The sequence below is a fragment of the Trichoplusia ni genome, chromosome 5 (genome assembly GCF_003590095.1).
Source record: "Trichoplusia ni isolate ovarian cell line Hi5 chromosome 5, tn1, whole genome shotgun sequence".
Classification (NCBI taxonomy): domain Eukaryota; kingdom Metazoa; phylum Arthropoda; class Insecta; order Lepidoptera; family Noctuidae; genus Trichoplusia; species Trichoplusia ni.
The window spans coordinates 12,871,700-12,887,622 of NC_039482.1; the positions used below are offsets into that span (position 1 = coordinate 12,871,700).

At 35.3% G+C, this 15,923-nt stretch overlaps 2 protein-coding genes across 2 annotated transcripts; one reads left to right on the forward strand and one right to left on the reverse strand.

Moving 5' to 3' along the window:
• Positions 1–2,261: 2,261 nt before the first annotated feature.
• Positions 2,262–3,880, reverse strand: LOC113494555 (uncharacterized protein C1orf131). The gene is made up of 3 exons (XM_026872947.1): positions 3,536–3,880; positions 3,030–3,214; positions 2,262–2,351 (listed from the first exon to the last, which is right to left on the reverse strand). The coding sequence occupies exons 1-3, from the start codon at positions 3,795–3,797 to the stop codon at positions 2,277–2,279; spliced, it is 522 nt and encodes a 173-aa protein (XP_026728748.1). The 5' UTR covers positions 3,798–3,880; the 3' UTR covers positions 2,262–2,276.
• A 473-nt stretch (positions 3,881–4,353) lies between these two features.
• Positions 4,354–15,818, forward strand: LOC113494553 (histone-lysine N-methyltransferase ASHR1). Its single transcript, XM_026872944.1, has 9 exons — positions 4,354–4,850; positions 6,266–6,350; positions 8,555–8,714; positions 10,437–10,564; positions 10,936–11,112; positions 11,425–11,524; positions 12,100–12,432; positions 13,026–13,188; positions 13,852–15,818. The coding sequence occupies exons 1-9, from the start codon at positions 4,723–4,725 to the stop codon at positions 14,054–14,056; spliced, it is 1,479 nt and encodes a 492-aa protein (XP_026728745.1). The 5' UTR covers positions 4,354–4,722; the 3' UTR covers positions 14,057–15,818.
• Positions 15,819–15,923: the final 105 nt, after the last annotated feature.

Consider the following 15,923-nt stretch of genomic DNA (forward strand, 5'->3'; position numbering starts at 1 on the left):
ATAAATTGCAATTAACCAGTAAATTACCACATACTAACTTGTTCATAAATACAGGTAGCAGTCAATTAAAATGTGTGCCATTGATTAATGTAGATTTTCAATGGACTATAACAGATATAATATGAACCCCTTTTTAAACACCAAATCTGGAAAACAATCTTTGGTAAGGTGTTTAAAAGGGGAACCTAACTAATAACTGAGTTTTTAAGTAAATTCTTCACGACATGAATTATTTTTGTACACGCTGCCATCTAGCGAGCCAACGAATTATCACTTAAACAAAATGCGTCTCATTTCATCCCGCCATGCGCCAGTCTTATTCACCCTATTTTATAGTTATTTAATTTTTATAGCTCCTATATATGAGTCATATATCGAATAAGTCAGACTAGTAACTAATCCTCAATTAATAAACCCGTTGCACTAGCTACCTACGTCTACTATCATTTACTTGTCCTCTTTGATAATCACTTAGGTAGGCTGCAATTAATCAACTTCTATTATTAATTGATTAATAATTAATAATAGGACTGCAATCAATTAACTTCTCATTACGTAACGGGCTCATAATTAAGTAATCAAGAATTGAAACCTAGAGTTAATAGTTTGATACACTTTTAATTGATTTAATTAATTATTACATCAGCCTTTAATTATCCCGCTGTTGGGTGATGGCCTCTTCCCATAGAGAAAGACTGAGTGAAAGCGATAATCACAGCGTTACATTAACTTTACATTTTGAGAAAAAATAATAATATGTAGATAATAATAGATAACCATTAGAATTTTAAACCCACTGTAGGTTATAGAAGTGGCAGAAACATAGTCCGGTATAGAAATTAAAGCCTACACTCAGGCTAACTGCTCTCAATTTAATTGAATCCTTGGGTTTTACAAACATTTAAGTGTGCATCGTGCACCTAGACTCAGAACAAACATTCGTGAATCACACATGCTTGGCAAATCAATAAATCCCATGCTGGGTATCCAACCAGCGCCACATCGTCGCCCATTGTCGGTTTGACCTATCCCCTATGACATGGTTGGTGATCTACATCACTCGGCTGTCCGTCCGGTCATACGTTTTGTTAGAATACAGGGACAATTGAATATTTAATTTGCGAAATGTACCACCTATAAAAAAAAGAGGCGAGGGAAAACGTAGTACCTAAGTATTCCGAGTTGCCTTGTAGGCAACTCGGAATACTTAGGTACCTAGTACTTACCTACTTAACAATGCCCTAATCGATTATTTCCCACCTGTGCCTTCGAGTAAATTAACGTACTCGATTAATTAATCATCTGACACCCACTTAATAATTACTTCGCGCCTAATTTATAATTAGCACCTCATTATAATTACTAATTTGATTAAAATATCGGGTGGGGGTGCATAATAATTTAAATAAGCCTGCAAATCATTAATCCCATCATAAACCTGCCAACTTTCAATTGAGAAACATCAGATCAGAATGGAGCTACATCTACATTTGTCTGTCGCTTTCCGTGCCTTGGACCGCAAGTGGGGGACGCCTGTCGACCTGGAGACTCCCGAGGACCTGTCCCCGTGTCTGCCGGCTGTCGTAGACCTGCCGAGCACGACGTTCTCGTCGGAGGAGTTCCTGAGGGCCCGCCGGAGACCGACGCCGTACTCCCGAGTCGAAGCCCGGAGGAGGAGGAGAGACAACATCAAAGTCAACGACTCGTTCGCCGACATATCCTGCGCTAGAATACCTTCACTCACAGAGCTCACGGATCTGGAGCGCTCCAGCTGTTACGGAAGTGCGGACTCCGTAGCGACGTCATCATCAGACTCTGACAGATGTATGGAGGAGTATTTGGAGGACTACGAGAGCAGGAGTAGTAAAACAGGTTCCACCGACACCCTGGACTCGGGCCTGGGCAGTAACAAGCGCCTGAATATATTCAGACAGTTCAAGGATACCGCTAAAGCGTATATTCGTAATAAGCGCAGCAGGTGATGCTGGTGTAAAATAGAGAATTTAGATTTAGAATTATTTTTTCTCTATGGAATGTAAGATAAATTAGTCTGTACAGATAGTAATATATTATTATTTAAGATTTAAGTGACAAATGTAAATTATATTTTTAATGCCTAAATTGTTTTATTAATTTGTATCCTCTTTTTGCTCTCTTCCCTTTTTTTTGTTTATCTATCCTTACCCCTATATAAATTAGAAACAAGTGTATTTCGACGAAATATTTTATTTTTTACTACAAATACTTAAACATAGTTTTTTTATTAATTTATTTATTCATATTTTAGGTTTACTCCTCTTTTTCTTCTTTGATCCTTTATCATCTTTCTTTTTCAAATCTTTCTTCTGCACCTAGAATAAGAGATAAGAAATATTTTGTAAATTTATGTATAATGGCTTTTAATGAAAATAAATTTTAATTGTGTTTAAATACAAGCAGTTTTTTTTACAATTACATTCAACTAAGGAGGACCAATGACTAAAAAAAATAATTAAAAATGAATAAAAGGAATTAAATGAAAAAAAGGAATCTCATACAATTAATGTCCAGTCACAAAAGACATTCAACAAATATTGATAATGTGAAGTAGGCAGTTAAAAGAGCACACACAACGCCACAAATCATCAACATATTTATATATCTCTTTTGGTCTTCATGAGACATCTGCAAAGCAATATTTATTTATAAAAGCTTAGACTGATTCATTATTAAATGATGTAACTGGCGGGATCGCCAGATTCGACGCGATCCCGCCGCGTCTGCTCATGATTAAGGACTCCGGTTGGGTCCGAAACTAGTCGGGCTACCCCGATAAATACAGGTGAGTAAACCGTTACATCATTTAATAATTTTATTTATATTACTACTTAATACTAAATTCCCAATTAGTTACATGTACTATGCAAAGTGTGGAACTTAAAAATTAAATATGTAAAACTTGTTTACTGTATTAGCAAAAGTAGTAGGAAAGGAATATAAGGTGAGATCTTCAGTGAAGTACATAAAAAAATAATATTATCTATAGTTACCTTTCCATAACTGCTGAGTAAGTGTCCAACATCATTGTTTACAGTCTTCTTCTTCTTGCCTGCTGTTTTTAAAATACTTTTAGATTTCATCTGCTCTTTCTCCTCCATCTCCTTCAATTTCTCCTGTTTTCTCTTCTGCATAAGTTCTTTGTAATTTACATACTCTTTTTTAGGTGGTTTGGCTCCTGAAAATGTTAAAATACAATTTTACTTAATTTTTTAGGTGAAATAGCTAATGTATCTTACATTTTGTACTGTTAAATGTAAAGATACAAGTAATCCAATTTCGTATAGCTAATCTTCGGGTCGAGTCTGGATGAGACTGGCACAGGACCGTAGACATTGGCACGAGAAAGGGGAGGCCTATGCCCATCAGTGGGATGACACAAAGCTGTGGAGATGATGACGAATCTTCGATTTAATCGATCACTTTCAATGAGTATTTGAGTACTCGATGGTATGGCGGACTTGACATTTGTTTTTAAACATGTACTCAGGATACTAACCTAAACTAACAGCTAACGCAATTCTAGCTTCTTCTTTCTTTGTAGGATCAAAACCAGACATTCCAAACTTAACAACCTCGTGACGAATCTTCTTTAAATCTAAATCTTTACTTAAATTCCGAGTCCTCTGATTTATTTCATTATTTTCAGCATGATCCTGTACTTGCTTCTTTTTAGCTTTATGTGCCTCAAACTTCACAAATTTAAAGTTTGTTTCTGCATTTTTTAAGGCAAGCGCCGCTTTTGTCATTATAAGCGACATTTTGCCAATATTTAATTACACTACAAATAATAATGAACACGTTTTCTTTATTTACATCTGAATTGATAGGTATATTTTTTTCTTTATATTAGTTGTCAAAGTTTGACAGTCGTAGACACGTTTTTTACTTCTTTTTTCCTCTTTAATTTCAAGGACTGATAAAGAAAGCTAGCGCAACTGGAGGAGACCTAGTTTTTTTAAGAACCTTGACTGATTGTAATAAAACTGTTTCTTACTCAAATAATATACGCTTTTCTTCACAAAGTGCATTACTCACACAATTGGTCAAATGTTTCCTCTGCAGGTATCCAACTCTATCTATGAATATCCTGTCTCCAAAGACATTATATACTCTTGCCTGTCTCGCTACTCATCTATGAAAGTCCATTACTTTTCGGCTTACAATAGTTACAATCAAGTAGTCGAGAATATCAGTAGTTAGTGTTATTACTATGACAGATGATTGACATTTGATGTCAAGAGAATTTATGCTCTAAATGCTGGTTTCATTATTTTAAGCATATTGTATTTTTGGTCTCTTTCCAAGGAATTAGAAAACACATCGCGCTCTCCTGTTGTCAAGATAAACTGCGTTTCAATTCTTTTCAGCTTCAGAACTGTAGTTTCATTTCAACACTTTCGCTTTCCTCATTTATTCTTCGTGACGAAAGACAAATCTATTAATAGTGTTGCTTTTTGTTTGTTTTTCGTTTTGATGTGCCGGCTGCGGTCGCGTCTTCACTAAAAATAATGTAACCGGTATTGAGTAGTGTTAAATTTGGACCGGCAGGTAGCGAGGCCAATTCATATTTTCGGCATTCGTGAGAACACCTCGTAACTCGCCGAGTATAGAACGTTGACATTCCTTTAACATTCTCTTTCGAATACGTACGCTTAGTATTAAGTTGTAACTTAAACCTTCAACATGAGGAACAAGTACAGAAATACAGATTCTTCAATTAAAGCTGGTGATTTAATTTTAACAGAACAGCCTTTTGCATTTGTTTTATCGTCTAAAGAGCAAGGAAGCCGGTGTGATAACTGTTTAGAAAAGTGAGTGAAACTTTATTGTTTAAATTATTAATTTGTATGTAAAATATTACACAACTTTAATATGATTTTCAGTTATAGATACTTGTATCTCAACTCTGTAACTAAACACTATTTCGTTCGATAAAATGTTGTTAATCTTGTGTATTTATTTCCATTGCAGGGTTTATGAGGATTAAAGAATAATTTCTAATAGTGCACAAATGGTAAATGGCCTCGGCCTACTAGTATCAAACTTGCACTATTTATTTACTAATCCTCTCCTTAAAAAAATATTAATTTTTAATACTTTATATAAAAAAAATTGTCTATTATTATATACAGTTTTTTGTTATATCAGTTGATATGCTGTGTTTTTTTCTTTCATTTGAATTTAATACAATTATTACTACTTTTTTTAACTCTAAAGGCAGTTTGTTACAAAAAACTTGTGTATTTTCAATAATTATGTTATTTAATAATATAAACCAAACTCCATTGGTTTAGTTCTAAAAAAAAAAACAATTTTGGTTTGTCATACGTATTTATATTACTTACATTACACTACTACAATTTAAAAATATAATGAATATTATTTTTTACAAAAATAATTCTCCTAACACTTAAAAATGATTTATGAATCTATTTTCTCAATATCAAATGCTGGTTATAACTGCAAAGATATGGAGTAAAAAGTTTTTAATGTAATTTAGTTTAACTAGTGTCTTAGCAATAGACACACTTAAAACAATAATTCTTTTGGGTTGTTTTAACCACATTTTCTTTCATTTCAATCAAAATTATAAAATAAACTTGCACATTATGGATTAAATTTTTGAGTTTGTTTCATAATATCTGCAAACTTCCAAAGTAATGTAATAAAAAGATTTATTTTCTCAAACCTATCAAAAGGACTGAGTATAAAATGTTGATATGAATTCTGCAGATTATTTTATTATAGTTATTATTTGATTTTTTACTGATAAATTATCTATACAAGCAGTAAGGTCTCTGCAAATTACCTTCTTTGGTTTCCAAAAAAAAAATTGACATCATTTTTTTAAATTAAGACTCATTTATCAGCAAAAATAATTCTCTTTTAATTATAACCTATGCAGTAACAGATACAATTCAACATCTGCTAAGTTACAAAACGCAAGCCATTTGGCTGGCCTATATTTACCTATATACATACATACATAAAACACTGAATTACCTTGCATTTGTATCAAGTTACTATATTTTCTTATATGAATATACACGCGCCAGGTGGTGTCTTATCCACATTTATTTTTAAAACTGCATCGGACAATCAACTGGCCAACTGCACAACTTATAAAAAAAGATATACAAAAATCAACTTTGACGTTATTGGCATAAAGTCGATGTATAACGAAGTGTGTTTGATGAAACAATGACCGTGTCACGTTACGTTTCAGGGGCAAAGTGCTGAAATGTTCAGGATGCCAGTTTGTGCACTACTGCGGCCGATCGTGCCAGAGAGACGCGTGGGGTGATCACAAGGTATGAACGATTTGAAACACTTTCACTTTGATGTTGATGCTATTTTAATTCGATTGGGGTGGTAACTAAATGTGAACTAAATATGGAGTGATCACATATTTTTACTGAACAGTTTAGTAAAAAAAGTTTAGTAGGAGGTTCTCAATTCGGCGCATTTTTTGTGTTTGTTACCTAAGAACTTCGGGCTGGACTTGATCCGATTATTGATTATTTTTTCATTTAACTTGAATCTGCTGTCATTTGGTCCATAAATTTCACCAAATTTGGCTCAGTAGTCTTTTTATTTGAAGTCGGCTATACGTTTTTGTACGCTAATTTTTTTTTTTCGTACTAAAGTTACACTTGTAAAGTTTTTAAGCCTTATATAAACGTTTAAATAATATAAACCTAAAAGATGTATCTATCCCTTAAAATAATACGATAATACCCAAACATTATTTAAAAGCATCAAAAGCATTTTTACACTACGGAAGTTAGTACCAGAGTGCAGAGATAATAAATCGCACGCAATAAAACGCGCGAAACCGTTACAGCCAAATGTTGTTACTATATCGTCAAACATCTTATTCCTGGGATATTACGTTAAATAAATATTTACGCAACGAACCTAGCCCGTGTTACGCATACGTAAATAACGAATATGTAGAACTATTTGGCAACAACACCAAAACTTTTGTATTTTATTTTTGCGAAGTAGACGTTCAATAAATGTCGGAAAAATGCAAACTCTGTTGAGATATTCTAGTTTGCGGACGTCAAATTACATTTGACGTAAGATGCCGTTGTGTAACCGTCGGATTTTATTTAAAAATAATTGGAGGATCTCAATTGTACTAGATACCTATCTTATAAAACTGGCCCGCTGTGATAAAAATATCTTGGAGAATCGGGATATAGTATCTACCGTTGGTTGCAAAATACTTACCTTTGATGAAGGTGATAAAATACTTCTACCTACTATATTCGCAAGTTTTCATGGACCTTAAAACTTAAAACTTTGTAACAAAAGGCTCCTTTTCCTCTCATTCTACTCAATAGTGCCGAAGACACCACTATACTTAAGGCTGAATTTTTGTGGGTGGGTGCGGTCCATGATTTCGGATTAGTCGTATTAAAGCGTTTGTGAAAGAGAGATGCGGCATCTCTCCTTCTATTCTATCTTCTTTGCTGTGTATTGCGCTGTCACGCATCCACAACCACAAATTACTTTAAGACGTGACGGTAGACCCTCTGATCCCTTACTAAGCAGGACCTATACTGTCATATCCAGAAAACTGATAAACTTACAACATGCCAGTTCTATACACGTTACCAATCAGCACCTGTCGGAAAAGCCATTCACAAATGCATATCACAAATTATTTTACATGAATAATGTGACAGGTTTCATGGCTTCTTGCCATTTTATTACAATAATTTTAAAGTTTTTTTTTTATAATTTGAATTCCTGCAAGTTCTCTGTGTTCTAAATGAAGATCTTAAATCTTGCACGTGTTTTATTGCTCGCTACTGTAAGCATAAAACGATTACATGTTTTATATTGTGCGGAGCAATGGCGTTTATGCCTTTTTATAATAGAAAAAGACATCAACTATCATAATTAAGTCGCTTAGTAAAATAAAAAATAACTAAAGTAATTTACTTAATTATTTAATAAATACTTTAGTTAAAAATTCGCTCATAGTGGCTAATATAACCACTATGAGCGAATTTGCTAATATAACTTTTACTAGCTGTTGCCTGCGACTTCGTCCCCGTGGGTAGAAGATATAAGTTATGATTTATACCTGCCCTGTTTTTTTCACATTTTCCATTGTATCTTCGCTCCTATTAATCGCAGCGTGATGGTTTATAGCTTAAAGCCTTCCTCGATGAATGGTCTATTCAACAGAAAAGAATTTTTCAATTTGGACCAGTAGTTCCTGAGATTAGCGCGTTCAAACAAACAAACAAACTCTTCAGCTTTATATATTAGTATAGATATAGATTACTTTCCACCCGATTTCGGCTCATGTGACAACCATTCAGTGGTATCATACACTCTAAGGACATACCCTAGGTAAGGAAATACGTCATAAGAACCATAAAAGGTGTCCATTTAAAAGCTATTAAATATAAGATATTGTAGATAGTATAAGATAGACTTGTAGAAAAGTATAAGATAATGTAATACGTAAACTAAGCAAGTTTTCTTCTAATTCCAGTGGGAATGTGCGAACTTCAAGCGAGTAGCCCCGAAGGTCCTTCCGGATGGCGCTCGGATGCTGGCGAAGATCATAAACCGCCTGTACCGGGGCGACGGACACTCCTTCCGATCCTTCTACTCTGGGACTTCGTTCAGAATGTGGAAGGATCTAATGTCACGTGAGTTTTTGTATATGTGTTTAGTTTTATATTACTCTGCATTCTAAGCCCAAGTTAGCCTTCTAATTTTTGAGTTTTAGACCTTTAAATTTTCCGTTCACTCCCAAACGATTAATTCGTATATCATATGAATTTCGACACATGAGTACGTACGTTGTAAAATATGTCTCCTGACAAATTTTCGTCTATCATTAAAATTAAATAAAAGATAATCTAGTAGGGTTTTCCCGCGGGCTCGCCCGCTAAAATTCGAAAATTTTCCCATAGGAATATAAAATCGGGACAAAAACTATCCTGTGTTAATTCTGGATATAAATTAACGATGTACCAAGCTTCGTCGTGAAAAAGCCAAAAAAACTTTCGCATTCATAATATTAGTATCATTAGTAGGACTGATCAGCCAAATCGTGGAGTAAAAATATTTAAAAATTCCCTCCGTGGGTAGTAGCTATTCCTTAGTACTCCATGCCATTTGACATATAGGCCTAAGATCTAAAGACGAAGCGAGAAATACCGCGATGCGTTCAGGAGCGAAGCTAATTAGTCAATGTGTCAAGACCGTTGCGTATGCGCAGAGCAACGCGTGTCATTCTTGTTCTATTTATCGAACCTCGATAATGAGTGTTGGATGCCAACTTCCTGCGTCGCTCACCTCATACCCTCGTTTCATGTCTGGTATATGGTTTTTTCTTACTGGTAGTTGATAGTTTTTATGGTTCCGTAACTAAAGGGTAGTTCATCCAGTTACGAAAGCTCCGATATCTGTACATACGTCTTTCATCAGGCTGTATCTCTTTGAGCCGTGATAGACAGTTTAATATTCATTGATTTTTAGGATCAGGCTTTATTGCATTTTTTTCTGAAGCTTTTTGTCCTGACCCTTTAGTTCCACAAGTGCGTTCAAGGGAAGAAATGTTTTATCACTAGCCTAGCATTTCCTAATACTGGACAATTTTAATCAGGACATTATTTTCTCTTATATTGAAAAGAAGCAAGAGAGTTTATCAACGCACTTAAAAGGTTTTACAACGTAAGTATCAAGACAGGTGGCTCATTAGGTTAATGGATTCGAAATCTTTACCCGCCTTACCATTTAGCGGTAATTCATCATTTAGCAGTAATAACACGTGATTTATGAGCCAGTGCCGAGCCAAGTCTCAATTTAGACGATTCACCTGGTTCTGCGTCATTGGAAACGTAACGAACGTAGATTATTATACGATTTGTGATTCATTTGCCGGATTTATGAGCACTTGATTGTTGCTAGTGAAAATATTTGCTTCTTGAACAGATAGTGAGATGTATGCATTGGTTTGTGTTAAGGAACGAATTTGTTAAATAACTGTTGGATACAGCTGGTATTCACTAGCTCAAGTTTTCTTCAACAATTTTTTCAGAAGTATAACTTTAGCAACAGGAATAGTTTAGCCAAATTAGATTGAAAGCTGCCATTTTTTTCAGCGACCTCTATAATATCGTTATTCTACTCTTTGTAAATATATTCATCTATATGGATTTTTGTTGCAGACTGTATAGGATGTAGATAACATGCATTTTAGAAGCTCCATTCAGAAAAATTACAGATATATACCTGCAAAGGTTTCGAAACGTCGGGAACTAAAATAGAAAATTAAACCGCGATAAAATCCGTAAAAGTAGTTTCATTTCAATGTCTAACATTCGTGTAAACCTAAGAAACCACTTTCTAACTTCTGTTTACAGATTACTCAGACCTCAAAGCGGATAAGAAGCGAATGGATCACTTCACTTCGCTCTGCGTTGTGTTGTACGAGTTCCTAAAAGACATATCTTTGCCGAACACCGTGGAAATGATGGGGCTATATGGGCGGGTAAGTTATCTTACTGATTCGGACGAAGCCCCCAGAATCTCTAGTGGAATTCCCCAGAATTTGAAAAAAAAAACTACTTCTTGGAGGACTATGATCAATTATTATGTTTTGTGTCGCGGTGTTTGTAGGGGGGAGGTTTCACAAAAATTCTGGTGCACAAAGCAGAACAAGCATTTCTAGATCTTAACACCATTTCTCCCCCCCCCCCCCGCCTAGGACAAATGGTGGTATGATCGAACTCGCAACACGTCGCACAGTTGGTTTAGCTGGGGCTTTGCTAGTGTAGAAAACTACTAGCTAGATGCCTAGAGCGTTTGCGACAACACCCGCCCTGCTCCCTTAATAATATAAAAGTAATTTTTCCTCCACAGATGGTGATCAACAGCTTCATGATACTAGACATAGACATGAACTCGATAGGCACAGGCATTTACCTGGCATCGTCCATCTTGGACCACAGCTGTTCTCCAAACGCCGTGGCGACCTTCGATGGCAAGACCATCAACATCAGAGCCATACAGGATATGCCTTGCTTGGATTGGAATCAGGTGATTAGTTTTTTGTGCTAGAAGATAATTTTAGTGAGAAAAGAGTGGCATAAATGGCTGAAAAAATCATCAATATGCTGAAGGGTGCAGCTGAACCTAGAAATTTGCCGAACTAGAGATCTTGAACCCGAAACGATCTAGGTCATTTCGGAGTCATTTTATCGTCCCTATCTTTTTCATTTCAGTTTTATTTGAAGTACAAAATATCAGCTTCAGACCCCTCTTGAAAACGATTACTTATTTTGTTCATATAATTCGTCTAAATATTACTTTTTTCCTCTTTAATGTTTACCTTTCTTTGCAATATTCCAGATGCGAATCTCTTACATAGACTTGATGAAGACCCCGTATGACCGTCAGACGGAGCTGCTTCAGAACTACTACTTCCTGTGCCAGTGTGACAGGTGCATGGGTAAATGCTTTAGATGTGCATACTAATTTATACTTCAGCATGTCTCTATCTTATTATCGTATTAAGTCATCAGGGTCATTGAATATTGGTGCGTGGTGAATTGCCAGGTACTGGGCAAAATTTAAGAGAAGATTCATGGTGGTTCAGGTATAGTCAGTAAGAGTCTGTCATTACCCACTCCCTTCCCCGAGAGTAAAGTGTCTGTGTGGGGATATGTAATATTTTTACATCTTTACATTTATATGCTCTATTACGTAAATAAAAAAGAAAAACAATCACAAAACAGACAGTCTTCTTATGGGATATGCTCATATCTCTAAATCTCGGACCCTGGTGACTTACATGTATACAGCATTCCTCCATGCTGTTCGTAGATATAGCTTCATTGCTAGAATTATTTAAAGTAATCCATAAATATAATCCGACAACTAAATCATAGGTGCATTCTGTCTATATTTCCTCCTGATGATAACACCTTACCCTTTATCATCAGTCTTGATTCTTACGCAACGCAAAGCATGCTAGAGCTTTACTCTTCAACTCGTTCAAATAAATACTTATTAAAAATATTCTAGATGAAAAACAGATAAAACACGTGCATGGCGCGATATGTCTCAACAAACAATGCGAAGAACCTGTCACTATACCGTGGAAGGAAAACTGTCAAGTTGTCAGAATACCAACGACGAAAAGCGAAGGCAATGGAATCTCAACAGACAGCCAAAACGGCGAAGAAAGTACAATAAGTTTGAATACCAAAGATGTTATAGAAAACGGTGAAGATAAGGACACGGTGCATTGTAAAGAGTGTGGCACGAAATATACGGATAAGCATGTCGATGTGTTTGTGAAGACGATGGAGTTTACGCACGTGCATTTACAGAATATGGAGAGGGCGTCCGTGGCTTGTATCCTTTTTAAACCTGACTTATATTTATAAGAGAAAATTTACTTTAACGTTTTCTTCTTGGATTGTAGTGAGGAATCTTCATTTCAAGGACTAATCATGACCTCAGCCTTTAATGACCTCTTGCTGGGCATAGGACCTTTTGTTTATGCCATTCTTCAGTAATATTAAGAACCTATAGTAACTTCTTACAGTATCTCGATAAAGCGATCATATTAGCTATAATGAATACATCTGGCAATGTAGTTTTAGGGGACTTAGGTTAATGTCATTGGCATTGTAGTGAAAGCAAGGGACTATATTAGTATGTGAACACGTAAAGCCATCTGCCATTTGTAATATAAAAGTAGTGTCGATCAGTTTTCTGGGCATAAAAAATCTGTCCTAATGTGTTTACACGGGGACTTACTTTGTCAACCAAACATCGTGCGATTTGTTATACATTACGGATCCGCTCGGCTCTGGTCTCAAAAGTGGTATCTATATTTGAATCATTGCCATCAATGTATTGCAATTCGCTCAATATTTCTCGCGTTGTCCAAAATAATTATATATTTTCTATTTTTTTTATAAAATTCCTTAATAATAACTCAGATGTGGACGTATGCCAGTACTGTCTGGACAGACAAGAAGGCGTGCTACATCCGTTGAACGTGATGCACGCGCAGACCTTAGACCACGCTTTCGACGCGCTCATACAAGTGCAGCTGTGGGAGAAAGCCTGTGTGTATGCCGAGAAACTTATACGCTGTTTTAGGTAAATATATGTTGTAATAACTATAAAGATTGATGCCAAGTGATATTAAAATTGCTACAAGCAATAACGTCGGTAGAAAACACTCGGGTGTGTGAGATGAAAGGACAGTCACGTAACCAATCGAAAATAAATTTTATTTTAATATGTTTGAGTTATTCTGCAGCATGCTTGTTGTAAAGGTTGTAGAAATCTTACTTGGCTATATGGGCGAGAAATTACTATGGAAAATTACTACTTAAGTTCATAAATTAGTCGGATTTTCTTATGAACGTGTATCATAAAGTAAATATAGTATTTCCTTTTAGACTTAGCGGGAACAAACAGTAGGTTCCCGCTAAGTCTAAAAAGAAATCTTAATATATATAAATCTCGTGTCACAATGTTTGTCCTCAATGGACCCCTAAACCACTTAACCGATTATGATAAAATTCGCACACCATGTGCAGTTCGATCCAACTTGAGAGATAGGATAGTTTAAATCTCAAGTTATAGTCGCTTAGCTTAATATTATTTCTTCTAACCACGCGGACGAAGTCGCGGGCACCAGCTAGTAAGATATAAAATTTCTTCTTCTACATATATTTGACTATAATTATTTTAAGTGTTGTGGCTAATCTGAGCTATGCTAGTCAATCAATTCAGCATTATTATTATTGTTTTCAGGTTCTACTATGGCGACAGGAATCCGCTGTTAGGCCTTCTACACTTAAAGTACGGGAAGATTTTACTATACAAAATGGAAGTTCAGCAAGCATTAGCCCAGCTAAAGAGTGCCGAAAAGATAATCAAAATGACTCACGGAGACAGACACCCGTTATATAAGGAACAATTAATGCCTTTATTACAACAAGCAATAATGGAATCGTGAATAATATAGGGTAATTAACTTTATGTATTCGGTCTGAGAGCCTACCACCGCCTTATAGGACAATAGTCAAGTATAGTTACCGGCACGGATCTTGAGCGCTCGGCGGAAGAGTGGGGATCACTTTGCAATCGTTCACTCATGACAAAATAAAACGCCAATCTGGAGCCGTCTTGAGGTGCATTCAACTGCAGCAAAGAACGAACTTCAACGAATCCGTCACGTCGGCTATGACGCGATGCGCTGCGGGAAAATCACTCTATCCGCTTAATCACTTTATCCGCCCCGCGCCTCACTTCATATCGCAAAAGGGACACAAAATATCACTTCTGCGCAGGTGAAGGTCAGCGCTCAAGATCCGTGCCGGTAACTATACACACTATGACGTCACGATGTCTGTATCACTGTCAAGCAGAATGAAAGAGATAGCATGACAACGTGTGACTTATATCATAGTGTTGTTGAATACAGTACCTTTTTCGGGGTTGAAAACAACTTATGATGTGAATAACTGAATGATAAACTGGTAATATTTGTAAATACAAGTATAATAAGTTCAAATTGAAAAATGGAAATAGTCAATTCACCACTAATGAATTAACAAAACATTGTTGTTCACCTTATCAGTAACAAAACACCCCGAACTTATAGTACTTGTAGGTCTGAATGAAGTTGTGGAAGCGAGATGCCGCTATATCCTCTATTTCGCCATCCCCCTTCCACAGCTTCAAAGATGGTGGTAGTCCCTCTGATTTATTTAAAAACAAAATCCTTTTCGAGGACATGCCAATGAGATACAGCCAGTAGTTTTGAGATCTTTGTAGGCTTTAAGTTTCTAGACAGTCTGCAGTAGTGGGGAGGAATAGAAGTGGAAAATTAATAGTGCCTTTTCACCTCTGATTTTTTATAGGTACTTTTTTGTCTATATTGCATATAAACTGCATAAATGCATATTTTTATGATGACCAAAAACTCGATTTAATTCCTTTTATTGGAAAAGCAGACGTAATAATAAATTAAATAAGTAAGAAATATTCCCCACTACATTGCTGCTCTTAAATTGGCTATTCCAGAATCGAAAAAGATTAAAATCCCCAAATAAGGAGAATAAGGTTATTCTCGCATATAACACATTATGCCTTAGTTCGTTCCTGCCAATTATACGATTTAGCAATAAAACTAGGGAATCCTATAGGTCAAACTAGATGCCTCTTAATGTAATAGAATAAGGTTAAAAATTTAATATTTTTGAGCACCGCGAAATTTTGTCAATGATAATAGTAATTAAATTAATGAATTTTGTCAGCAATAAACCTCTTAGAATAAGATTATATTAGATTAATTTAGATTTTTTGTACATATCACATAAATATTGTCCTCCATCATAAAAATAACATTTTTTGAATGAATCGCTAAAAATGATGGTTGTCACATATGTATAGATGGTAAAAAATGGAAAGTCTTCCAAAATAAAATGTTTAGCAGTAATTCATGAATCTTACTCCGAAATATTTCTATAAAATACTTAAAACATTAAAATTAGTGTACTTAGCAATCATTCACACATTTCCATGTGTCTATGTCTGTATCAAAGGATAAATAACTTTGAAATAGTTGTTTAGCTTCACATTGCATTGGTGGTAAAGTGGTCTTAACATAATGACGGTTGTCAATTATTTCTGTAAGTCACAAGGCTGTGTGTGCAATAAATTGGATTAAGTTTACGGTTTTTAGATGCCTTTTAAATAAATATTTTTAAGTCTAACATTGTCTCAATTAAAAGCTACCTATGATTATTTTTTAATGTCAGTCACAAAGCCCTAAGAAAATCAAATTTATCTACCATGAGGATGAAGAGCTGCAAAATATA